At 42.4% G+C, this 25,557-nt stretch overlaps 2 protein-coding genes across 3 annotated transcripts; one reads left to right on the top strand and one right to left on the bottom strand.

The window, feature by feature from the left end:
* Nucleotides 1-128: 128 nt before the first annotated feature.
* Nucleotides 129-8,535, bottom strand: polr2i (RNA polymerase II subunit I). Of its 2 annotated transcripts, none has more exons than XM_017686547.2 (6): nt 8,308-8,532; nt 7,157-7,211; nt 7,001-7,074; nt 5,343-5,417; nt 3,970-4,021; nt 129-349 (listed from the first exon to the last, which is right to left on the bottom strand). In XM_017686547.2, exons 1-6 carry the CDS (start codon nt 8,367-8,369, stop codon nt 287-289), a joined length of 381 nt encoding a protein of 126 aa, XP_017542036.1. In that variant the 5' UTR covers nt 8,370-8,532; the 3' UTR covers nt 129-286. The 2 variants fall into 2 exon arrangements, with proteins under 2 accessions (XP_017542036.1, XP_037395746.1); XM_037539849.1 differs by lacking the exon at nt 129-349 and adding an exon at nt 1,515-1,704 and having other exon boundaries at nt 8,308-8,535.
* A 662-nt stretch (nt 8,536-9,197) lies between these two features.
* On the top strand, nt 9,198-11,549 carry LOC119263723 (early nodulin-75-like). The gene is made up of 2 exons (XM_037540210.1): nt 9,198-9,290; nt 10,626-11,549. The coding sequence occupies exons 1-2, from the start codon at nt 9,198-9,200 to the stop codon at nt 11,547-11,549; spliced, it is 1,017 nt and encodes a 338-aa protein (XP_037396107.1).
* The last annotated feature ends 14,008 nt before the right edge of the window (nt 11,550-25,557 follow it).

Consider the following 25,557-nt stretch of genomic DNA (forward strand, 5'->3'; position numbering starts at 1 on the left):
GGTGGGGTTGATCAGCAGAAAGGTGGATCTCTAGGAGCACTGCTGGTGACCGCTGTTCAGCATTGCTTGAAGGACCCTCTGTGGCATCGTGTCCTGATTGTCATTTATACACAACATCAAAGCTCATGTATTTGTGTAGCATCTTTAATAAAAAACTGTAAAAACATTTAATATTACAGAACTCAGAGCCTCCGTCTGCAGAGTCGACTCAGTCCTCAAGTTCTTGACCGACACTAAACCTTCACATCTCCAGCCTCAGGAGCTTCATCCTCCACCGTCCTCCTCCTCACTCCGTCCATCTGTGTCCACAGTGTGGCGCCGTGCACACATAGTATAGCCGCATAGCGTCCTGCAGTACACATTAGAGAACAACACACACACACACACACACACACACACACGTTACAGAGAACACACACACACACGTTACAGAGAACACGCACGTTACAGAGAACACGCAGGTCACAGAGGACACGCACGTCACAGAGGACACGCACGTCACAGAGGACACGCACGTTACATAGAACACACACACACACGATACACAAAACACGGGGCTTCTGGTTCAAAGGTGGCCCATGCTGGAAGAAAGGAGAGAGAGAGCTGGGGAGAGGAGGCCTTGTTGTTTATGTTTGTTGTGAACTTTCTTGTTTGTATCTAAGCTGCTCATTTTTGCTCATGGAGTTAGCAGGATAGGCAGGCAAGTCGTTTTGTTTGTGGGGGGGTGTGGAAAGGAGAAAAACAGACAGCCTTTCTGGCATGGAACACACACACACACACATTACAGAGAATACACACACACACACACACGTTACAGAGAACACACAAACGTACGTTACAGAGAACACACACACACACACACACACACACACACACACACGTTACAGAGAACAGACACACACACACACACACACACACGTTACAGAGAATACACACACACACACACACACACACACGTTACAGAGAACACAAACGTTACAGAGAACACACACACAGGTTACAGAGAACACACACAGAGACACGTTACAGAGAACACACACGAACACACATTACAGAGAACAGACACACAGACACACACACATTACAAAGAACAGACACACACACACACGTTACATAGAACACACGTTACAGAGAACAGACACACAGGTTACAGAGAACACACACACACGTTAAAGAGAACACACACAGAGACACATTACAGAGAACAGACACACAGACACACACACGTTACAAAGAACAGACACACACACACACACACACACACACACACACGTTACAGAGAACACACACAAACACACGTTACAGAGAACAGACACACACACGTTACAGAGAACAGACACACACACACGTTAGAGAACACACGTACACACATACACATTACAGAGAACACACACACACACACACAGACACGTAACAGAGAGAAAAAAAACGTTTCACAGAACACACACACACACGTTACACAGAACACACACACACACGTTACACAGACACACGTTACAGAGAACACAGACACACACACGCGTTACAGAGAACACACACACACACACACGTTACAGAGAACACACACACACGTTACAGAGAACACACACACACACACACACACGTTACAGAGAACAGACATACATACTGCCTGGACAGCTCCCTGGTGCTTTGATCTAACTAGAGAAGCCAGGCCATGGGAACAAAATCCTGAATTTTACACCTCTGCACACACGTTACAGAGAATAGACACACACACGTTACAGAGAACACACACACGTTACAGAGAACACACACACGTTACAGAGAACACACACACACAAACGTTACACAGACACAGGTTACACAGAACAAACACACACACGTTACAGAGAACACAGACACACACACACGTTACACAGACACACATTACACAGAACAAACACACACAGAAGAAATGCTAGCACAGGCTTTCAGTATCCGTAGTTTCAGGTGCTGCACATCTCGTATCTTCACAGCATAGACAATTGCCTTCAGATGACTTCAAAGATAAAAGTCTACGGTGGTCAGATCGGGAGACCTTGGGGGCCATTCTACTGGCCCACGACAACCAATCCACCTTCCAGGAAACTGTTAATCTAGGAATGCTCGGACCTGACACCCATAATGTGGTGGTGCACCATCTTGCTGGAAAAACTCAGGGAACGTGCCAGCTTCCAAATTGGTCGTCGTGACCCCATTAGACTTATATCTTTGGGGTCATCTGAAGGCAATTGTCTATGCTGTGAAGATACGAGATGTGCAGCACCTGAAACTATGGATACTGGAAGCCTGTGCTAACATTTCTTCTGTGGTGTTGCTATCAGTGTGTGAAGAGTGGGAGAAGAGGGTTGCATTGACAATCCAACACAATGGGCAGCACTTTGAACACATTTTATAAGTGGTCAGAAACTTGTAAATAACTCATGAAAGAATAAAGTTACGTTAAAACCAAGCAAACCATTGTTTTTCCTGTGAAATCCTCAATAAGTCTGATGTGTCACATGACCCTCTTCCCATTGAAAAAACTGATGGCCGCCATGGTCACCACCCATCTTGCAAAGTTTTCCCCCTCCCATATACTAATGTGCCACAAACAGGAAGATAATATCACCAACCATTCCCATTTTATTTGGGTGTATTCATATAAATGGCCCACCCTGTAGTATGTTTATCTATTCTAAAACTTAATATACAACGCAATCCAGAAGTTTCTGTTGGGTCTTTTTAACGGTTTAATTGGGTTAATTTAAACTACATGTCTGGTTCAAACGAACTTTATCCACAAATGACTGTTACAGATCATCTTCATTAGAGGTGATCTTCCTTCTGAACTGTGATGGAACAGTGAGTGAAACTATCAGGGGCATCCTTTTCTCTCCTTTCCTCCTTTTCTCTACATTATTGGGGGGCATCACTGGTTAATGGTATGTTGCCTCCCCCACTGGTGCACGGTGATGTCATCAAAAATCAGGAATCGTTTTTAGAGGTGGGGCTCTAAATTAGACTCATTGATGGAAGATTATGAGAGATCAACAGCTCAAACACATGAAATAATTTTTAGGCCACATTCACGTTACAAGCCTCGCTGTAACGTAAGGAACTCAAATGTGAGTAATGAGCCTGAAACTACAGGCGTGCGCTCATTCTAATCAATAACATCACACGAACCAATCAAGTTCTTAATCTCCTGGGATTGACGAACATGCCACCACAACAAATTAAATGTTTCTCGGTTTCTATAAATGTCTTCATGATGAGTCAGCTCAGAAATCCAGTTCAAACCCTTCCTGTATCCGTAGAGCCGCCCTTTCCATTCCATCTCATCACAAGATCCTACGAGACTCACATCCAGAGTTATGAGTTGATGAAGAGGGGCTGAGATACACATCATCTGCCTCTCACCGTGTGGAGCTGCTGGATTCATGTGTCTGTCTACATTCTGTGTTAAACTGACCAACGGACACTCAGGAAATCACTAAGGACTGACCCTCACGCCAGAAACTCTTCATTCTTCATTCAGTCCACAGCTGCTGAAGCTGCTGCAGCGGGTTTGGAAAGTAGTGATGAGGAGAACTATTATCTACTACTTTATTCATACAACCTGCAACTTTTGTGATCCTGAGACTTCGATAAATTAATTTCAAACACGAAAACAATTCGTCCACATCAGTACAGCTGACCAGCAGAGCAGAGATCGTCACTGAGATCATTCAGTCTGATCGACTCTTGGCTTCATCACTACAGACCAAGGTGAAAAAGGGTCAGAGGCTTTTGCAGCATTTATAGGTACTAACTTCATATTTGGCACCGTTACCACAGTAATGCTGAACACATGCACTGTGGAAAAAAAACCACCACATGAATTCTGATCTGAGCTGATCATCAGATCAGGCCTCAAATCAGATATGTATCCAACCTAGAAACACATGCGAAAGTGGCTCTGCAGGGCGTGTGCTGCTGTTACTGTACCTCAGCTTTCATGCTGTGAGACTGGAAGAACACCGCCTCCTTGTGGCCACACCTGGAAACACAGACTCCATTAGAATTCTAAACAATACATTAGCATTTATTACACCTCTAATACAGACACACTGTGAAAGAGCCGAGCCTCTGAAAAATATATTTTAAAAAATCCATCATATATTAGAAAAACATTCAAGCACTAAACTGTGTTTCAGAATGTTTCTCCATATTAACCAAATCTAATTTAAACTGGGTTTATTTTAAACTGTGTGGTGAAATATGAACTTGGACAGAAATAACTGTGTGAATGTTTATCAGCTCCATCTGAAAGTGTAGGAACATCTCCAGAATCCTATCTGATGCTCTTCACTGTCTGATTCCTTTAGAAATTAGTTTATCAGCTCCATCTGAAAGTGTAGGAACATCTCCAGAATCGTGTCTGATGCTCTTCACTATCTGATTCCTTTAGAAATGAGTTTGTGTTCCAGTCTCCATGTTAAATCCGATCTAATGGTCCTTTAACAGGACAGAAACAAGGGCTGTAGGTACTGATACTCTGTGAAATGCAGGTCTGATCTGATATCCTGTTTATGTGAAGTACAATGGGTGTGACTGTCTGATTGCAGACGTACATGATTAATGTAAAGCACAGTGCAGATCATGGATATTTAGCTATATCTAACTTTTGCTAAAACTAAATAAAATGTAAAAATGTAACAACAAATACAAATTTTTAAATTACATTTAACAAATACATTGTTTGGCTATTGGGGGGGGTAATCTAAAGGCAATTTTTCTGATCAAATGTTGTGACAGTGAATTAAATTATTTTTTCCCAAGGCGAGAAGCTGGAGCTACAGAATAAAACCTACATGTGAAAAAGCATCTGCACAATCAGATCTGTGCAAAGATCAGAAAGAAAAAAAGAACTGAATGACGCTTTTCCAAATGTAATTTTATTAATAAAAGGAGGTCCATGTGGTATTTTTGCCCAATAAAGCCAGAATATCCCTCTTTTTTGGGCTTCAAATCATAGCTCATGTGATTTGAAACTTGCACTCTTTTTTTAAATTTATAAAGATTATATAAACAATACCTTTTCAGCCCTAATGTTCATATATAAGCTTTCTGAAAACAAACTGTAGCACAACAAATCAACAGCTGAAACACCATAAGAGTTGATTTGAGCTCTGACTGCTGCTGTGTGTGATGTATATTTTTGTAGGTATTTATTTATGGTATAGATCAATATCTGGCTGATAAAGAGAGAGAATGGAGAATAAAGGCTGACGGTGAAATGAAGAGTGAGTGATGGGGACGTCAGTCTGTTTTGTAGAGCTATAAACCAGAGCAACATCTCCTTAGTGTTCAGCACTAACTTTGGGCATGGATGGTCCTCAGTCCGGGGCAGCGTGGGATCCTGGGATACATCGGCAATGATCTGTGTGAGCTCACTGTGGAAACACGACAGTTTCAACAACTTTAAATCCGGCAAACATGCAATAAATATTAAAACACTTGAGTTTAGAAACACAGTGTTTCTAACACAAAATGTAAAGAACAGGTATTTAGAAAAGGCGTAGGTGTCAGATCATGACTGTGTTGTGTGCAAGAGCGAGACACAGCCTAGCGTCCTTCGATTTTTCTTATTATTATTAATATAAAAAGTTAAAAAGATTATTTTCACACAAACAACACCAGACAAAACCAGCCGGAGGGTAAATGTTAATATTACCCCCACAGGCTGGTTAACTAACAGACTGAGGGTCAAACGGCACTAAATAAATATGACCAGTGAAAAGAGGCTCAAACACACCACAGAGCAGAACTGCAAAGAAGAAATTCCTCTGTAAATCCACGTACGTCGTTTTTACGAAGACTCTGCCTCTCCAATGACCTCTTATGTGAGGTTTGTTCTTAGGTGAGAACAGAATCTACACACAGTCCAGAGCACAGAGGAGCGAACCGTTCTGTACTTTAAGAAGACGACATGAACCTGACAGAGACGTTTTCTCCCATCCCATCATTAAAAGCAATTAAGCAGTTAAACTCTAGCACTTCTTTTGGCCAAGAAAACGTTTTAATTTTTCTTAACCAAAAAAGTCTTCAGGTTTAATTGCTCACAAGTTCCGACTCGATAAGTTAAACCTCCCCACTTAACCATGATTAAGGCACTGAATAATGCAGGACACAATTAAAACAGCAGCTCATATCGCGATTTCAGTATAAACACGAAGAATCATTCAGCCTCAGTTTGGATCCCTTTAATTCTAATCTTAGCGCTGATATGAACGTCAGGGCAGTGACGCGATTATCCAGGTTATCCAGTCAAATCCTGCACGGATGACATTACTGGACTGATGTGGCTGCAACAGGGCTTTACACTCACCCCTCAGTAATCAGGGTGTAAATTAAATCAAGTCAAATCAAATTTATTTGTAGCGCTTTTTACAACTGATGCTGTCATAAAGCAGCTTCACAAAATTCCAGTAAAGACAAAGTTTTAACATGAATGTAAAAACCCCCAGGTGAGCAAGCCAGTGGCAAGGAGAACCTCCCTCAGAGCTGAGGAAGAAACCTTGGGAGGAACTAAGGCACACAAGGGGGGGACCCATCCTCCTCTGGTCAAACTTCCTACAGAGTTATTATACCACTAATATTAATAGCAGTAGTATTAATAGTAATAATAGCCAGGAGCCCATGAAAACTTCAATGTAGGGTGGGCAGCTAGTCCAAGGCAGGTGGTGGTAGCTGGCACGTGGGCAGCTGGTCTGAAGTGGGTAGCAGGAGAGCTCGACAGTTCTTCAGTGTCCGGCCGGACAGGTGGGCGGTTGTTTACTCGGAAGAAGGTGGTGTAAAATTTGCAGTGTAAAAACTGTGTTCAGGGTGAATCTGGGGAAGAATCTGGCCAAACTTCACAGATGACGATGCTACAGGAACACCAGAGACCCAAAGCCCGTTCTGCTGGATCCTGTTTAACTACATTAACTACCCATGTTACACTGCACCCCGTCTCTCTATATAAGACATCACTTACTCCACTTCGTGGGTGATTTTGTTCACATATATGCAGCTGTTGTCTGCCTCCTGCTGGTAATCACAGTTCCTGCACTGAAACAGACAGAAATAAAGCAGCTTTAGAACCGAAGTGATTACATACAGTACTGAACAGAAGTGATCTAGGGTTACTCACCGCGTACAGCAGGATACGGTTCTCCTTGTCCTCTTTAGGGTACAACATGTTGTTACTGTAAAACAAAGAAAAATTATGAGTTCTAGTGTGTGTCTGCGTTCAGACTGTAGGACAGTCGGGTTTATTTCTCAGATCAGATCTCTTGAGGCAACTGTCTGCTCTGATATCTGCGAGTGGTCAGATCAGATATGTGTGTCCAGACATGACCAGTCTATCTCTATGGGTTGCCGTGGTAATGATGTAGGCGTCAGTAACTATGTAACTACCCTGGTGTGGGAATTTCTGTCGTGGATGCAGGAGAGATGGAGGAGCATCTTCTCCTCTCCAAACTCTCAGAACTCTCTCCATCATCATGAATCTCTGGACCTCTTCTTCAATCTCAGAGCTTCATCACTATGGACTCGACAGCGTCGCTGTTTGCCATGTTATGAGTGACGTGGGAGACACCGAAATCTGATCTGAGTGTCCAGAGCATCCAGTGGACCATACACATCCATCTGGAGTCACATTTCAAACCACCTCTAAATGTGGCTTGGATCTGACTGGCAAAAAAACTGATTTGATGTGTTTTTTTTACCGTCATAGACTATCAAACATCACTCTACATATGACAGAAACAGATTTGGGCAGCCTTAGAAAAGTTTCTCTTCTCGTGTGTCTATGGTTGTGTTCTCTGGTGGTTCTGGATGGTAAATAAAATGTCTATCTGTGTTGTAGTCATGGTGATTTCTGGTTCCTATCACCACCACTGTAAAGACACCTGAGCTGCTTTAAAGTTATGGTACTCTATAGTTTACCACAACCAACTTTATACCAACTTTATAGTTATATAAAACTATAGCAAATCAATTTACATCAAACCACTCTGAATAACTTTGTTTACACCTCCATGATTGAAGTGTGTAGGAAATTTTGTAAAGCGAGTGGACATCCCCTTTAACTCTACTAACTAGGTTATTAACCTAACTAAGGTTTAAACGGATTAATGTGGCTATAAACCTGCTAATTACGACTGTAATAAGCCTTAAACTATACAGCACTGAACCCCAAGCCCGGCTGCTGTGCTCCACTCAGTTAACATGATGAGCGTTTTAAACGGTGTAAATAACATAAACAGTGTAAATATTAAGGCTGTGATGTGATAATCTCACCATTCCTGACAGAACCTGATCCCCACAAACCCGGGCTCGTACGTCCCGCTCTCCAAGTCCATCACAGCTCCGACTGCTTTACTGCTAAGAACTAAAACCACAGTAATAATCGGATATTTTACTCTTAAATTAACAAAACAGGTCAATATTTCGAAGCTAAACTAACACCGGATTTTCAGCCTCACAGAACTCGCTGGAAACCGCCGCGCATGCGCGCTGATCAGAAGAAGCGGTGTTAAGAGCGCCGCGCTGCGGTGGAGGACTGAACTACAGTGGTTTAAAGTGGAATTCCACCGATTTTAAAAAAAACATACCCATAATTCAGTGTGTGAAATGTAAACAGACTCATTCAGAACGGTTCTGATCGGTTTGGTGTGAAACGCTCTGTTCAAGATAAACGTACGGAGTCAGAACTGCTCATAGTGGTGATGATAGGAACCAGACGTCCCCCTCTAAAAGCTCCCTCACAGAAAGTTTCTACATGAAATGGTTCTGAATTCACTGCCTGATGACTGAGACGCTGTTTTATGATAGTTTAGAGAACTTAAGCTCCATTCATGGTGGAGGGAGACATGCAGGGCGCTGTGCGGCAAAATAGTCCCCAAAGTAAACTGATTATTCCAGATTTTCCACTATTTTCCATCATCAACATTCCATATAAACGCAGAAGACTCGTGTAGGTTCTCTGGTGGTTCTAGACGGTAAATAAAATGTCTATATCTGTGCTGTAGTCAAGGCGATGCATTCCCATCACCACCACTCTGAAACGCTCTGTTTACATCTCAACCACTTAATCATGCAGGAGTTTTGAGAAATCAGTGGAGTTCCTTTTAACTGGTGGCAGAGAGTCACAGTTAGGCTAGCGGCGCTGGGTGTGGAAATATCAAAGTATGGATCATCCAGACACCGTCTCGGCCATTTCAATGCTGTATAAGACAGTCAAACTACTGCGCACCGGCTGTGAACTGCACCTGCACGGCTGGGTAAGCGACACGGCAATGGTTACTCTAGCGCTGTTTTACTAAACGCAGTAATAAAAAAATCCATGTTTTACTGTTTATTTAGGGCAACAGTGTCTTTTGCTCATAGGAGGATAATGTGGGGCTAATAGTGTGTGTGTGTGTGTGTGCGCGTGCGCGCGCGGGGCTGATGCGAGGCTGCTGCGAGGCTGCTGCGAGGCTAATAGAGGGCTAATCTTCACTTTCACCCCCACGCACTTCCACCCCTCCTACGTTCACCCCGTCACACCTTTCACCTTATGTACTTTCACCTCATGCACTTTCACCCCATGCACTTTCACACCCTCGCACTTTCAACCCCATGTAGATTCACCCCCTCGTACTGTCACCGCCTCGCACTTTCACCTCATGCACTTCCACCCCCTCGCATTTTCACCTCATGCACTTCCACCCCCTCGAACTTCTACCTCATGCACTTACAACCCCTCTAACTTTCACCTCATGCACTTCCACCCCCTCGCATTTTAACCTCATGCACTTCCACCCCCTCGCACATTCAACCCCATGTAGATTCACCCCCTCGCACTTCCACCCTCTCGTACTTCCACCCCCACCTGGGTTTACCCCCTTGCACCTCCACCCTCACCTACGTTCACCCCCTCGCACTTCCACCCCTTCACACTTTGACCCCCACGTAGATTTACCCCCCCGCACTTCCACCCCCTCACACTTCCACCTCATGCACTTCCACCCCCTCGAACTTCTACCTCATGCACTTACAACCCCTCTAACTTTCACCTCATGCACTTCCACCCCCTCGCATTTTAACCTCATGCACTTCCACCCCCTCGCACATTCAACCCCATGTAGATTCACCCCCTCGCACTTCCACCCCCACCTAGGTTTACCCCCTTGCACTTCCACCCTCACCTACGTTCACCCCCTCGCACTTCCACACATTCACACATTCACCCCCTCGCACTTTCACCCCCACGTAGATTCATACCCTCGCACTTCCACCCCCTCGCACTTTCACTTTATGCACTTCCACCCCCTCGAATTTCCACCTCATGCAATTACAACCCCTCTAACTTCCACCTCATGCACTTCCACCCCCACGTACTGTCAGCCCCTCGCACTTTCACCTCATGCACTTCCACCCCCTCGCACTTTCACCTCATGCACCTCCACCCCCTCGCACTTTCACCTCATACACTTTCACCCCCTCACACTTTCACCTCATGCACTTTCACACCCTCTCATTTTCAACCCTTCACACATTCAACCCCATGTAGATTCACCCCCTCGCACCTTAAACCCCTTGCACCTTAACCCTCTCGCACTTTCACCCCCACCTAGGTTTACCCCCTTGCACATCCACCCTCACCTACGTTCACCCTCTCGCACTTTCACCTCATGCATTTCCACCCCATTGCACTTTCACCACATGTAGATTCACCCCCTTGCACCTTAAACCCCTCGCACATTCACCACATGCATTTCCACCCCCTTGCAATTCCACCCCCTCTTACTTTCACCTCATCTATTTTCACCCCCTCGCACTTCCACCCCCACGTACTTCCACCCCATGTACTTCCACCCCCACTTACTTTCAACCCCACGCACTTCCTGCCCATGCACTTCCAACCCCACGTACTTTCAACCCCACGCACTTCCAGCCCATGCACTTCCACCCTCTCGCACTTTCACCTCATGCATTTCCACCCGCTTGCACTTCCACCGTCACCTACGTTCATCCCCTTGCACTTTAAACCCCTCGCACTTCCACCCCCTCTTACTTTCACCTCATGTATTTTCACCCCCTCGCACTTCCACCCCCACGTACTTCCACCCCATGCACTTCCACCCCCACGTACTTTCAACCCCACGCACTTCCAGCCCATGCGCTTCCACCCCCTCGCACTTCCACCCCCACGTACTTTCAACCCCACGCATTTCCTGCCCATGCACTTCCAGCCCATGCACTTCCACCCCCACGTACTTTCAACCCCACGCACTTCCAGCCCATGCACTTCCACCCCCATGTACTTTCAACCCCACGCACTTCCAGCCCATGCACTTCCACCCCCTCGCACTTCCACCCCACGTACTTTTACCCCCACGCATTTCCACCTCCACGTATTTCCACCCCCACGTACTTCCACCCCCACGTACTTCCAACCCCACGCAGTTCCACCCCCACGTACTTTCAACCCCATGCACTTCCGCCCCCTCGCACTTCCGTGCGCATTTCCACCCCCTCGCACATTCACCTCCATGTAGATTCACCCCCTTGCACCTTAAACCCCTCGCACTTTCAACACATGCACTTTCACCCTCTTGCACTTCCACCCTCTCGCACTTCCACCTCCACCTGCGTTCACCCCCTTGCACTTCCACCCTCACCTACGTTCACCCGCTTGCACTTCCACCCTCACCTACTTTCATCCCCTTGCACGTTAAACCCCTCGCACTTCCACCCCCACGTATTTCCACCCCCACATACTTCCACCCCCACGTACTTCCAACCCCACGCAGTTCCACCCCCACGTACTTTCAACCCCACGCACTTCCGCCCCCTCGCACTTCCGCCCCACGCACTTCCACCCCCACGTACTTTCACCCCCTTTCGCATTTCCACCTTCACGTACTTTCACCCCCTTGCACTTCCACCCCCGTGCATTTCCACCCCCTCGCACATTCACCTCCATGTAGATTCACCCCCTTGCACCTTAAACCCCTCGCACTTTCAACACATGCACTTCCACCCTCTCGCACTTCCACCTCCACCTGCGTTCACCCCCTTGCACTTCCACCCTCACCTACGTTCACCCGCTTGCACTTCCACCCTCACCTACTTTCATCCCCTTGCACTTTAAACCCCTCGCACTTCCACCCCCTCTTACTTTCACCTCATGTATTTTCACCCCCTCGCACTTCCACCCCCACGTACTTCCACCCCCACGTACTTTCAACCCCACGCACTTCCAGCCCATGCACTTCCACCCCATGCACTTCCACCCCCTTGCACTTCCACCCCACGTACTTTTACCCCCTCACATTTCCACCTCCACGTACTTTCACCCCTTCGCACTTCCACCCCCACGTATTTTCACCCCCTTGCACTTTCAACCCCTCGCACTATCTATCTCTTACACTTCCACTCCCTTGCACATTCACCCCTACGTATTTTCACCCCCTTGCACTTTCAACCACTCGCACTTTCTATCCCTTACACTTCCACCCCCTTGCACTTCCGCCCCACACACTTCCACACCATGTGACTTCTTTTGGGGTAGCTTTTTCCTGTCGTTTGGGGACAGGATAGGGGAGGGTAAGCGTTGCTGTTCAAATTTTTGTGTTTCTTTTTGGTTAAATAACTGGAGTCTAGGTTTATTCTTTTTTATTATTGCTTATTTATTTATTATTGCTCATTTTGACTATTTCTCCCATATTCTGCACCTCTTTTTCAAGCGTTTTCCAGCTTTGTGGCTCTTATGTCTGGTTCTCTTAAACTTACCACTTGGAACGTCCAAGGTTTGGGCCATGTAATTAAAAGGAAGAAGATTTTAACTTTTTTGAAAAAACAAAAATACAACATAGCGCTTCTTCAAGAAACTAGGCTCTCTGATATAGAACATCTGAAACTTAAAAGGGACTGGGTAGGCAAAGTTTATTTCTCCTCTCATTCACAGAATAAGAAAGGCACAGCCATCCTTATAAATAAGAACCTTCCTTTCATTTTGACACATGAAGAAAAGGACTCAGAAGGGAGATTTATTTTAATTAGTGGCTTAATTTTTGAACGACATATAACTATTCTCAATATTTATGCCCCAAATAATGATTCACCTCAGTTTATGGCACAAATGATTTTGATGTTTAATCAACATTGTAGTAGCCTGGGCTTCTTAGCTGCTGATTTCAATTGTATATGGAATGCTTCTCTGGATAAATCCTCCCCTGCAAGTATGTCTAATCCGAGATCGTCTGCCGTGCTTAAAAATTTATGCACTAATACCGGATTGTTAGATATATGGTGATATTTAAATCCTAAAGTGAGAGAATACACGTTTTATGCACATCCCCATAATTCGTATTCTAGACTGGACTAATTCTTTATTCCTAAAAACTTTTTACATTCTGTCGAGACCTGTCGTATAGGCCCTATTGTCTTCTGTGCATCTATATATTAATCCGTTATGTAACATTCCTAGAACTCCCATGTGGAGACTCAACACCTCATTTTTAAATAGTGACTCTTTTTGCAACTTTGTCTGGCGTAACTTATCACAATTCTGGCTCGATAATAAAAGCTCTCCAGTGTCCTCTGCTATGATCTGGGATGCAGCCAAAGCCACCTTACATGGTTATCTTATTTGTTATAGCTCTTATCAGAAAAAGGCTATGGAGGAAAACAGAAGGAACCTTGAAAAAGAAATGATCAGGCTGGAACAAATACACAAACAATCACCTACATCAGTAAACTTAAAGGCATTAGTGGCTGTTAAGACTGAAATTAATATAGATCACACTCATCAGGTCCAGAAACTGTTACTTTATACTAAACAGAAATATTATGAATTTGGAAATAAGTCCAGTTGTCTGCTCGACTACCAAATGAAAAATCTAAATAATGACCACTCAATTAATATGATAAGAACACAGAATGGGGATATTACACATAACCCAAAGATTATCAATAGCACTTTCCGGGATTTTTATAAATCTCTATACAGTTCAGATAAGGCGGACATTGATAATATCATTTCATATTTGAACAATATCTCTTTGCCTACCATTACGGAGGAGGATCGCTCCAGCTTAGATGCTGCACTCACGCCAGAAGAGGTCTTGGCTGCAATCCAATCTATGCCAAATGGGAAGTGTCCAGGCCCGGAAGGGTTTCCATTAGAATTTTTAAAGAAATCATGGCCAGAGATCCACCCAATTTTTATGCCAGCCATTAATGTTATTTTAAGAGAGGGCATCCCTCATTCCTGGAGAAACGCTTCCATTAGTTTACTTCTAAAAAAAGATAAAAACCCCCTGGATTGTTCCTCCTTTAGACTTATTAGTCTCCTCAATGTAGACTACAAGATTGTTGCAAAGATACTAGCTCGGAGGTTGGAAAATATTCTTCCAAAAATAATAAATCCGGATCAGGCAGGATTTGTAAAATCAAGGTATGGCACAGACAGTGTACGCCGTGTTCTTAATGTTGTTCAGTATCTTAACACTTATAAAAACCAGGCGCTTATAGTCTCTCTTGATTTTGAAAAGGCCTTTGACCGAGTGAAATGGTCATTTCTTTTTTTTTGGTATTAGTAAAATTTGGTCGAGGCTCTAATTTCATTAACATTATTAAAACTTTCTATTCAGACCCAATAGCCACAGTTAATACAAATGGCTTATTGTCTGAAGGCTTCCCAGTGAGCAGAGGCTGTAGACAGGGATGCCCTTTGTCACCTTTATTGTTTTTATTGTTTATTGAACCATTGGCCGAGGCCATCAGAACCAACCCTCATATATCTGGGATTATAGTAGGTAAAGAAAGCCACGTTATTTCCCTATTTGCAGACCATGTCCTTTTATACATGTGTGAACCCGTGAAACCAGTTCCAGCCTTGTTGAAATCTATAGCTACATTCAGCACTTTGTAGGGTTATAAGATTAACCTGGGGAAGTCGGTCGCTACGCCCTTTAATTTCCCCCAGGACATGTCAATACAATCTCCTTATGGTTGGATCTTGAATCTCAGTCTTGTTATCCTAGAAGTCTTAAATTTCTTCCTTTTATCAATACACATCTTCTTCTTCTTTCGGCTGCTTCCTTTAGGGGTTGCCACAGCGGATCATCTGCCTCCATCTTGCCCTATCCATTGCCTCCTCTACTTTCACACCAACCATCTCCATGTCCACCTTCACTACATCCATAAACCTTCTCTGAGGTCTACCTCTTCTCCTTCTACCCGGCAGCTCCATCTCCAACATTCTTTGCCCAATATATCCACTATTCCTCCTCAACACATGTCCAAACCATCTCAACCTGGCCTCTCTGGCTTTATCTCCAAACTGCTCCACCTTCACTGTCCCTCTGATCTGCTCATTTCTAACCTTGTCCATCCTTGTCACCAACGAAAATCTCAGCATCTTCATCTCCGCCACCTCCAGCTCAGCCTCCTGTCTTTTAGACAGAGCCACAGTCTCCAAACCATACATCATAGCAGGACGCACTACTGTCTTGTAAACCTTCCCTTTCACTCTTGCTGCTATCCTTCTGTCACACATCTCCACCCACTCCATCCTGCCTTCACCCTCTTCCTCACCTCTTTTTTGCACTGTTCATTGCTTTGGATGGTTGACCCAAGATATTTGAAGTCATCCACCTTTACGACCTCTACTCCTTGCATCTTCAACTTTCCACCTGCCTCCCTCTCATTCACACACATGTATTCCATCTATGGACAAAACCAGTCCTGCGTGTTCATTGATGCAAAACAAATGAGACGAGTAGATCAGACTGAAGTGAAACAAACGGTTTTATTACAGAATTCTGGAGAGGTTACAAACAGAGAACATGCATCATGTATCTCCCAAGTAAGCTCTGACCCCTTCTCATCTGACTCCCTTTTTATAGTCACATGACAGCTCCTCCCTTACCCAAGATATCAGTAGATTCCATCAAGCCTCCAATATGTGCGTTAGCCCAGCTCACCAATCTATACCATAAAAGTTTAAGGATGCGCTCGAGATGTGAGCGCGTCTGCAAGGTCAGCTTAAGGTATCCCCTGTATTTATCAACTCCCCCCGTAATCCCAGTGTCTACCACTACTAGCTTTGAGGTATTTCCTGTTATCTGACGTCCTTGTGTATTCCACCGTTAGTCAGCACACAGCCTTATGTGCTGACTCTTAGCTCTTAGAATTGAACAATATGACCATTAAGCTTTCAATGCTAAACATAAGCTTTCTTTAATAAATCTTAAAAGAGTAATATGAACAATAATAAGGCTAATAATTCCACACATCTCTACTGACCTTCATTCCTCTCCTCTCCAGTGCAAACCTCCACCTCTCCAGATTCTCTTCCACCTGCTCTCTACTCTCACCACAGATTACAATGTCATCTGCAAACATCATGGTCCATGGAGCCTCCTGCCTGACCTCATCTGTCAACCTGTCCATTACCATTGCAAAAAAGAAGGGGCTCAAATCTGATCCCTGATGTAACCCTACCTTCACCTTGAAATCATTTGTCACTCCAGCTGCACACCTCACCACTGTCTCACTATCCTCATACATGTCCTGCACCACCCTAACATACTTTTCAGCTACACCTGACTTCCTCATTTTATCAATACACATAGATTTGTTAAATCATCTCAAGAATAACATAATTGTTTATAACATACTATTAGTTTGGCGAGATGTGAAGGACCTAAATATTTCTCCTGCTTTTCTTTCCGGTCTCCTCTGGCTTTGAATCCAGATTTACCAGCACAGATTAGGAGTATCGGTTTGATGGAATGGACATCTAAGGGTTTGTCAAACTTCACAGACCTATTGGATTCTGACTCTGTTAAATCATTTAAGCAAATCAGGGCTGATTTTAATATTCCCCATAAAGATTTTTATAAGTATCTTCAAATTCGTCACTTTATAGGTTCTCTTTTGAAGACAGGTAGGATTTGTATGGGACTGTCAGAGCTGGAAAACGCTGTGGTTTTGGCCAAGTCTCCTAAAGGACTTATTTCCAGGATTTATACTTTACTGCTTTACTCTGATTCTTCAGGTTACGACTCTCTGAAGGTGTTGTGGGAGCGCGATCTGGAGGTGACATTTAATCCTGCAGATTGGGACAAGATTTGTAAGGGGGTTTTCCCTAAATGTACTTCAATCTCTATTCATGAACAGAATTACATTTTTTTTTACCAAACTTATTATACACCTGTTCGCCTCCAAAGAATGTTTCCTGACACCTCTAGTCTTTGTTATAAATGTAAAATACATGTAAGGACATGTGATCTTATACAAACTTTCTGGAAGGGGGTTCACTCTGTAATCCAAGAAGTCACCGGTAAACAATTTTTACTGACCCCTTCTTTCTGTTTCTTTATTCATACTCCAGATATTTCTTTTGACACGTATACCAAATCTCTGCTTATAATTCTTTTATTTTTGGCGAAAAAATTTATTTTGCTGAGGTGGTCTACCCCCCAGGTCCCTACAGTTGACATGTGGATAACACAGATTTCTGTTCTTATTCCTCTTGAGAAGCTGACTCATGACCTCAACCACAATTCTGACAAGTTCCGGAGGATTTGGGAACCACTACTTTCCTTATTACAGAAACCATAATTCATCACTTATCCCTGGAACAGGAGGACTGGCTACCCATTTATTTGATCTATTTCATATATGTTACTCATTTACCTGTCTCCTGCACTCTTGTTGATCATTTAATTATTCCCATGTGTGTATGTATACATGTTTATGTGTGTATATGCAGAGATATTTATTGTAGCGCTCACTGTTTGATTGTTTTGGGTGGGATTTAATTTATTGCGTAGAAGTGCGTAGAACCCTATTGTTTTTGCTCAGATTTTTCTTCTTCTTCTTCTTCTTATTTTTTTCTCCTGAAAAAGTGGTTGTGGAGAAGAGACCGTAAGCCATCCAGACACCAAACTTGGTGGGTAGGTGTAGTTTGTGTGCATCTTGCCCCACAGCAAAAATGACCCCGATTGGCCAAAGGGGGGTGCTATAGAGCACCAAAACACGTTTTGCTTCATAACTCCTAAACCGAGATGTGCACAGACAAAATTCTTTTTGTGGCTCATTCCTTGGGTCAAGACAAACAACTTTGCTGCTGACACCATTTAGCTCCGCCCACTTCAAATTTTAGCTAATTTGCATAATATTCAAAACCTACTTTTGTGAACTAGTCCTACAGTTTTCACTCAATCCTCAATTTTCTGGTATCAGAAAACTCGGGAGAGTCTGTTTATCAGGATTTATCAAAAAAAAAAAAAATGTATATTTGCAAAGATTATGGCTGCCATATGCTAATTAGCCCTTCTGACAAAACTCAAAATTCACTTAAGACTCTATAACTCAAGAATGCTTCAGCCAAAAACATTGAATCTTTATCTGCTCATTCAAGACAGGATTCTTTGGATGCCTGTCAATTTTGGAGACCATATGTCATTAGGGGGCGGGGCAATTGCCAATTAACTGTTTCTCAGCATCTGTGCATCTGATCAAGCTGAAACTTGGCAGGCATCATCTGCTGCACATACTGTAAGTGAATCTTGAAGGCCAATTTGATACATTGAAATTTATGGCCACCATCAGCCAATCAGCATTCAGCAGGCCTTTGACAAGCTTACCATTGACCAATCGTCATGAAACTTGACTGGTGTCTAAATGTATCCACTTCCTAACAAACAGTCTAGTTTGAAAGGATTTGACCACAGGGGGGCGCTATACATAAAAATAAACATATTATCAAATCAAATCAAATCAAATTTATTTGTATAGCGCTTTTTACAACGGATGTTGTCACAAAGCAGCTTTACAGGATTTCAGAAAAGACAAAGTTTCCACAGGACTGAAAGAATGTACAGAATGTACAGAAACCCCCCAGTGGGCAAGCCAGGGGCAACAGTGGCAAGGAAAAACTCCCTCAGAACTGAGGAAGAAACCTTGGGAGGAACCAGGCTCACCAGGGGGGACCCATCCTCCTCTGGTCAAACTACCTACAAGTGATTATACTACTAATATTAACAGCAGTAATATTGATATTAGGAATATCTAGGAGTCTATGAGAACATCAGGGTAGGGTGGGCAGCTCATCCAAGGTGGTTGGTGGTAGGCGTGGGCAGCTGGTCTGAAGTGGGTAGCAGGGGGGCTCGGCAGTCAGTCGTCCTTCAGTGTCTAGCCGGACATGTGGGCAGTTGTATACTCGGAAAAAAAGCAGGTAAATATTATTACATGTCATTACTGCAGTATTACAATTCTGATGAAATTTCCATATGAATCCATTGTAGTACATCATACCAAACAATTATGCCAATATATGTTCATTAAAAAACTTCACTGTTTTTTAGTAATAGTTAACTGTTCGAAAACCATGCTTTTCAAACTAGTCTCTGGATTTTCACCCAAACTTATCAAATTGGCCTAGCATAACTCTCAGGCAACTCTAGGTAAATAACTATCAAAAAAAATTTGACTTTTCTACTCAGGGTTATGTGGACCAGTCAACTAATTACTGCGGTCATGGCATTTCTAACTTGAGTTACTGTAACTCAAAGACCATTGGCCAGATCACCTCCAAACTTTAAGCATCATTGCAAAATGAGACTTTAAGGGTGTATGCAACCAGATTGGCCCTTAGGGGGCACTTCAGCACTCAAAAACACTTCAAAATCAATTAAATTGCTATTACAATGTTATTACAAGGTTGATCAACAAACAATTGGTGCCATATGACTCAGTTCACTCACCTGAACAACTTTCTAATTGCATGTCATGTCAAAAATTGTACTGCTTGTCTGGTATTTTGCCTTATTTGTTCAAAGATTTCACTATACAAAGGCCTATTATACAAAGGTCAAAAGGTCATTCTGACCAAAACATGGTGAACGTCTATGGTTTTAGTCCTTGATCAATACTGATATCATATTGAGGCCTTTTGACTGATTCTGACCCAGTTTCACTGAGCTGCTCTACACCTAAAGGGACCATTATGACTGCAATAGGCCTCTCTATGGCCTACATCAAGTCAATGGCTTAAATACTGAACCAGTCCACTGTGCAAGTGGTACTATGTGAGAAATGCTGCCAATGGTCATGTACTTCTGACATCTATGTTCTACAAACCAGTGTAGCTCAGTACATATGAATGGAAACTTATAATGTGGGTAAAGACCTCTGCTTGTTGTTTATGCAAACTGAAGGCCTTTTGATGAATTGACATCACTTCGGTTCTATTCGCTCAGCCTCTGAACAAGATTCAAACAGCTTGAGGCCTTTTTAGGCCTGATGGGCTAAACTGCTGAAGGGCTGGTACTGCTTCTACGTGCTTGAACCCGCTCATCGCCGCTTGCGGCTATATTTATTATTATTATTGCTGTTTATTTATTTTTGTGTGTTTCTTAATTTTGAAAAACCAATTAAAAAAAGATATGATGAGTGTGAGTACACATACTCTTCAACATAAGATGAGTGAGTAAACATACTATCAAGATATGATGAGTGTGAGTACAAAAATATTAAGGTATGATGTGTGAGTATACATACTCTCAAGATACGATGAGTGTACTATCAAATACTATCAAGATACGATGAGTCTGAGTACACATATTGTCAAGATACGATGAGTCTGAGTACACGTACTCTCAAGATACGATGAATGAATACAAATACTCTGAATATACGATGCATCTGAGTGCACATACTACAAAGATACAATGAGTCTGAGTACACATACTTTCAAGATATGATGACTGTGAGTACACACACTGAAGATATGATGAGTGTAAGTAAAAATACTGTCAAGATATGATGAGTGTGAGTACAAATACTCTCATGATATGAGTGTGAGTACACATACTCTCTAGGTATGAGTCTGAGTATACATACTATCAAGATATGATGATTCTAATTATAAATACTCTTAAAATATGATGTGTTTGTACACATACTCTCAAGATATGATTAGTCTGAGAACAAATACTATCAAAATATGATGAATCTGAGTACTTATACTCTCAAGATACGATGAGTGTACTATCAAGTACTATTAAGATACAATGATTTAGAGTACACATACTGTCAAGATACGATGAGTCTGAGTACACATACTATCAAGATACGATGAATCTGAGTACAAATACTCTCAAGATATGGTGAGTGAGAGTACAAATATTCTCAAGATATGACGAATGTGATTACACATACTCTCAGGATATGATGAGTCCGAGTACACACTCGCAAGATATCATGTGTCCGAATACACACTCTCAAGATATGATGAGTCCGAGTACACATACTCTCAAGATATAATGAGTGTGAGTACAAATACTCTTAAGATATGATGCGTCTGAGTACAAATACTCTCAAGATATGTTGAGTGTGAGTACACATACTCTCAAGATATGATGAGTGTGAGTACACATACTCTCTAGATACGATGAGTCTGAGTACACATACTATCAAGATACAATGAATCTGAGTACACTTACTCTCAAGATACGATAAGTGTACTATCAAGTACTATCAAGATACAATGTGTGAGCACAAATACTATTAAGAAATGATGAGTTTGAGTACAAATACTATCAAGATATAATGAGTGTGAGTACAATTGCTCTCAACATATCATGAATGTGAGTACACATACTCTCAAGATACAATGAGTGTACTATCAAATACTACCAAGATATGTGAGAGTACACACTCGCAAGATATGATGAGTCCGAGTACACACTCTCAAGATATGATGAGTCCGAGTATGCATACTCTCGAGATATGATGAGTCTGGGTACACACTCTCAAGATATGATGAGTTTGAGTACAAGTACTCTCAAGATTTTATGAGTGTGAGTACACATACTCTCAAGATATGATGAGTCCAAGTACACACTTGCAAGATATGATGAGTCAGAGAGCACACTCCCAAGACATGATAAGTCTGAGTACACATACTCTCAAGATGAGTCCGAGTACACATACTCTGAAGATATGATGAGTCTGAGTACACATACAATCAAGATATGATGATTACAAATAGTGTCATATATGATGAGTCTGAGTACACATACTTTAAAGATAAGAGTGTGAGCACAAATACTCTCAAGATATGATGAGTCTGAGTACAAATACTCTGAAGATACGATGAGTCTGAAAACAAATACTATCAAGATATGATGAGTCTAAGTACATATACTCTCAAGTTATGTTTTTGTACACATACTCTCAAGATATGATGATTGTAAGTACAAATACTGTCAAGATATGATGAGTGTGAGTACACATACTCTGAAGATATGATGAATTTGAGTACACATGCTCTCAAGATATCATGAGTCTGAGTATAAATACTCTCAACACATGATGAGTCTGAGTAAAAATACTATCAGGATGTGGTGAATCTGAGTATGCGTACATGTACTCACATGCTCTCAAGATATCATGAGTCTGAGTATAAATACTCTCAACACATGATAAGTCTGAGTACAAATACTATCAAGATATGATGAATACACATACTATCAAGATATGATGATTCTAAGTACAAATACTCTCAAGATATGATGTGTGAGTACACATACTCTCAAGATATGATGAGTCTGAGTACACATACTTTCAAGATGTGATGCGTCTGATAACAAATGCTCTCAAGATATGATGAGTGTGAGTACAAGTACTCTCAAGATATGATGAGTGTGAGTACAAATACTGTCAAGACATGATGAGTGTGAGTACACATGCTCTCAAGATATGAGGCTGAGTACAAATACTCTCAAGATATGAGGAGTCTGAGTACAAATACTCTCAAGATAGGATTAGTCGGAGTACAGATACTCTGAATATATGATGAGTCTAAGTACACATACTCTCAAGATATATTAATTCTGAGTACACATACTATTACGATACGATGAGTCTGAGTAAACATACTCTATGAAGTACAAATACTCTCAAGATATGATGTGTGATTACACATACTCTCAAGATATGATGAGTGTGATTACACATACTCTTCAAGATAAGATGAGTTTGCATACACATACTATCAATATATGATGATTTTGAGTACAAATACTATTAAGATATCATGAGTCTGAGTAAACATAGTATGGAGACCAAAACAAACACTACTAAGACAAAGACAAATTTTTCCAAGATGAGTCCAAGCACAAATTCTTGTGAGTTCAAAACACACACAGACACACACACACAGGGAGGAATTTTGGGCTCCTGAAAATTTCATGCATGGCTGCCTCACCTCATTTCCCTCAGCAGAACCTGTTACAACATTAATGAATACTGAAGTTTTATGTATATACACATATACACACACACACACACACACATTTCCTATGACAAAGTTGTCACAATCCCCACCACCAATCCGTCTCTTCTCTGTTCCTCAGTCCTATGTTAGTCCTACCACAGTGAAAAAGTTCTCAGAGCTCTGTCCCATACCTTTTCATCAGTCTTCCCTCATACTATGACCACATGCTGAAGGAACGACGCAGACTCTCAAATTAATTTACATTTCTACACCTGAAAAGTCGTGAGAATCTTCTTATCTTCACTTAACCTGAGGCGGGTAAGCCAAGAGGGGTTCAGGTGGGCTGTTCCACCCAAAATAAACACTAATAAAATAAGTACAGAATAAAGACAGAAAACAAAAGCAAAGGGTTAAAATCATCAGAAAAATTAAAACGCATGATGCCTTCAATAACATCACAGGCACTGCTGTTTCATTTTAGGGGCATTTTAGCGCATAAATAAATCAATTAGTTCAATAATAATGTGAAAGTATCTGCAGTCATAAATTACAGAAATATGAGTTAGGAATGGTGATGGATTGGGGTCAGTAATGGCGATGGACTGGGGTCAGTAATGGTGATGTATTGGGGTAATGGTGATGTACTGCGGTCAGTAATGGTGATAGATTGGGGTTAGTAATCGTGATGAATTGGGGTTAGTAATCATGATGGATTGGTGTTAGTAATGGTGATGGAGTAGTAATGGTGATATATTGGGGACAGTAATGGTGACACACTGCGGTTAGTAATAGTGATGGATTGGGGTTAGTAATGGTGATGGATTGGGGTCAGCAATGGCGATGGATTTGGGGCAGTAATTGTGATGAATTGGGGTGAGTAATGGTGGTGGATTGGGGTCAGTAATGTTGATTGTCAGATGCAGTCTGATGCAGGTGTCTGATGCAGGTGGCTGATGGTTCTGGATTCAGTCTGATGCAGGTGGTTGATGGTTCTGTATTCAATCTGATGTGGTTTAATTAATTTATCATTTCTTTCTTGCCTCAAAGATCACATTTGAAGAGTGATAAACACATCAATAAAAGCTGACAGAGTAGAGCCAAAATGAGTGTGTGACTTTACCTTTAATGAATTAATCATTTTCAGAACAACTTACATAACCACACGTTCTCTCTCTTACACACACACATACACACACACACAGACATGCGCGCGCACGCACACACACAAACACACACACACACACACACACACACACACACACACACACACAGGAAATATCAGACTGTATCACTCACTGTGTGTAATATAAGATGCCTGTATTGTCATTGCACAGTGGACAACGAAATTGAGCAGCAATCCAATGGCACTTTACACACAAAATAATTAATCATATGGCTAAAATATATAAAATAGTATGTACATATATACACTTGCCTAAAAAAAATATAAAGAATAGGCCGATAAAACTATATATTCTAAACAGACAATAGACAAGTGAGGCAGCAGTTAGTTATCGCACATTTCTTGGATAGCTTATAGTTATATAATCCATTCATCCGCTTCTCCCTTGCAGTTAGGCCAATTGGACATGCTAAATTGCCCCTGGGTGTGAGTGTGTGAGTGACTGTCTGTGTCTGTCTGTCTGCCCTGTGATGGACTGGCGACCTGTCCAGGGTGTATCCTGCCCTTCCGCCCGATGACCGCTGGGAGTTATATAATATTGCATAGAAATAATATAGATCACACACTAGAGAACAAATAGTGCAGTGAATAAGAAATAGAAGAGAGGTGGAGTAGAATACTGGAACAGTGTACAGTGTCCTATGAATTCAGAGCCAGTAAAGAGTTGTAGTGGTGTTCAATCATTACTCAGCACAACGCTCTATAAAACTCCTTGTCAGTGTGTGGCTGTTCTGGCTGTTCCCCCTCACTGGCCCTTTTGTTCCCTCCCCCGGATGTTGCTTCACCCTCTCCTTGCCGGCTGTTCTCCCACCCTGATCCCCAGCTATTCCCCACACTCTGCCCCTCAGCTATCCGAACACTATAATGTCTTCAGTGCATAGAGAGACCATGCTGCACTTCACCATCAGAAAACTGTTTTATGAAGCAATCATTGTCCAGAAGCTCACAATGACCCTAAACATAACGTAGGGGTTTGTGTGTTGGGTCAGTAGGGGTTAGTGTGTGGTTAGTAGGGGTTAGTTTGTGTTGGGTCAGTAGGGGGTAGTGTGTGTTGGGTCAGTAGGGGTTGGTCTGTAGGGGTTAGTGT

The sequence above is a fragment of the Pygocentrus nattereri genome, chromosome 7 (assembly GCF_015220715.1).
Source record: "Pygocentrus nattereri isolate fPygNat1 chromosome 7, fPygNat1.pri, whole genome shotgun sequence".
NCBI classification, from domain to species: domain Eukaryota; kingdom Metazoa; phylum Chordata; class Actinopteri; order Characiformes; family Serrasalmidae; genus Pygocentrus; species Pygocentrus nattereri.

Excerpts from the sequence above, each read along its gene's own strand:
- polr2i (XM_017686547.2), bottom strand. The coding sequence starts at position 8,369 with ATGGACTTGGAGAGCGGGACGTACGAGCCCGGGTTTGTGGGGATCAGG. Across the intron at positions 7,212-8,307 it reads ATCAGGTTCTGTCAGGAATG|TAACAACATGTTGTACCCTA; the intron begins GTGAGATTATCA and ends TTTGTTTTACAG. Across the intron at positions 7,075-7,156 it reads ACCGTATCCTGCTGTACGCG|TGCAGGAACTGTGATTACCA; the intron begins GTGAGTAACCCT and ends TGTCTGTTTCAG.
- LOC119263723 (XM_037540210.1), top strand. The coding sequence starts at position 9,198 with ATGGATCATCCAGACACCGTCTCGGCCATTTCAATGCTGTATAAGACA. Across the intron at positions 9,291-10,625 it reads AACTGCACCTGCACGGCTGG|GTTTACCCCCTTGCACATCC; the intron begins GTAAGCGACACG and ends ACCCCCACCTAG.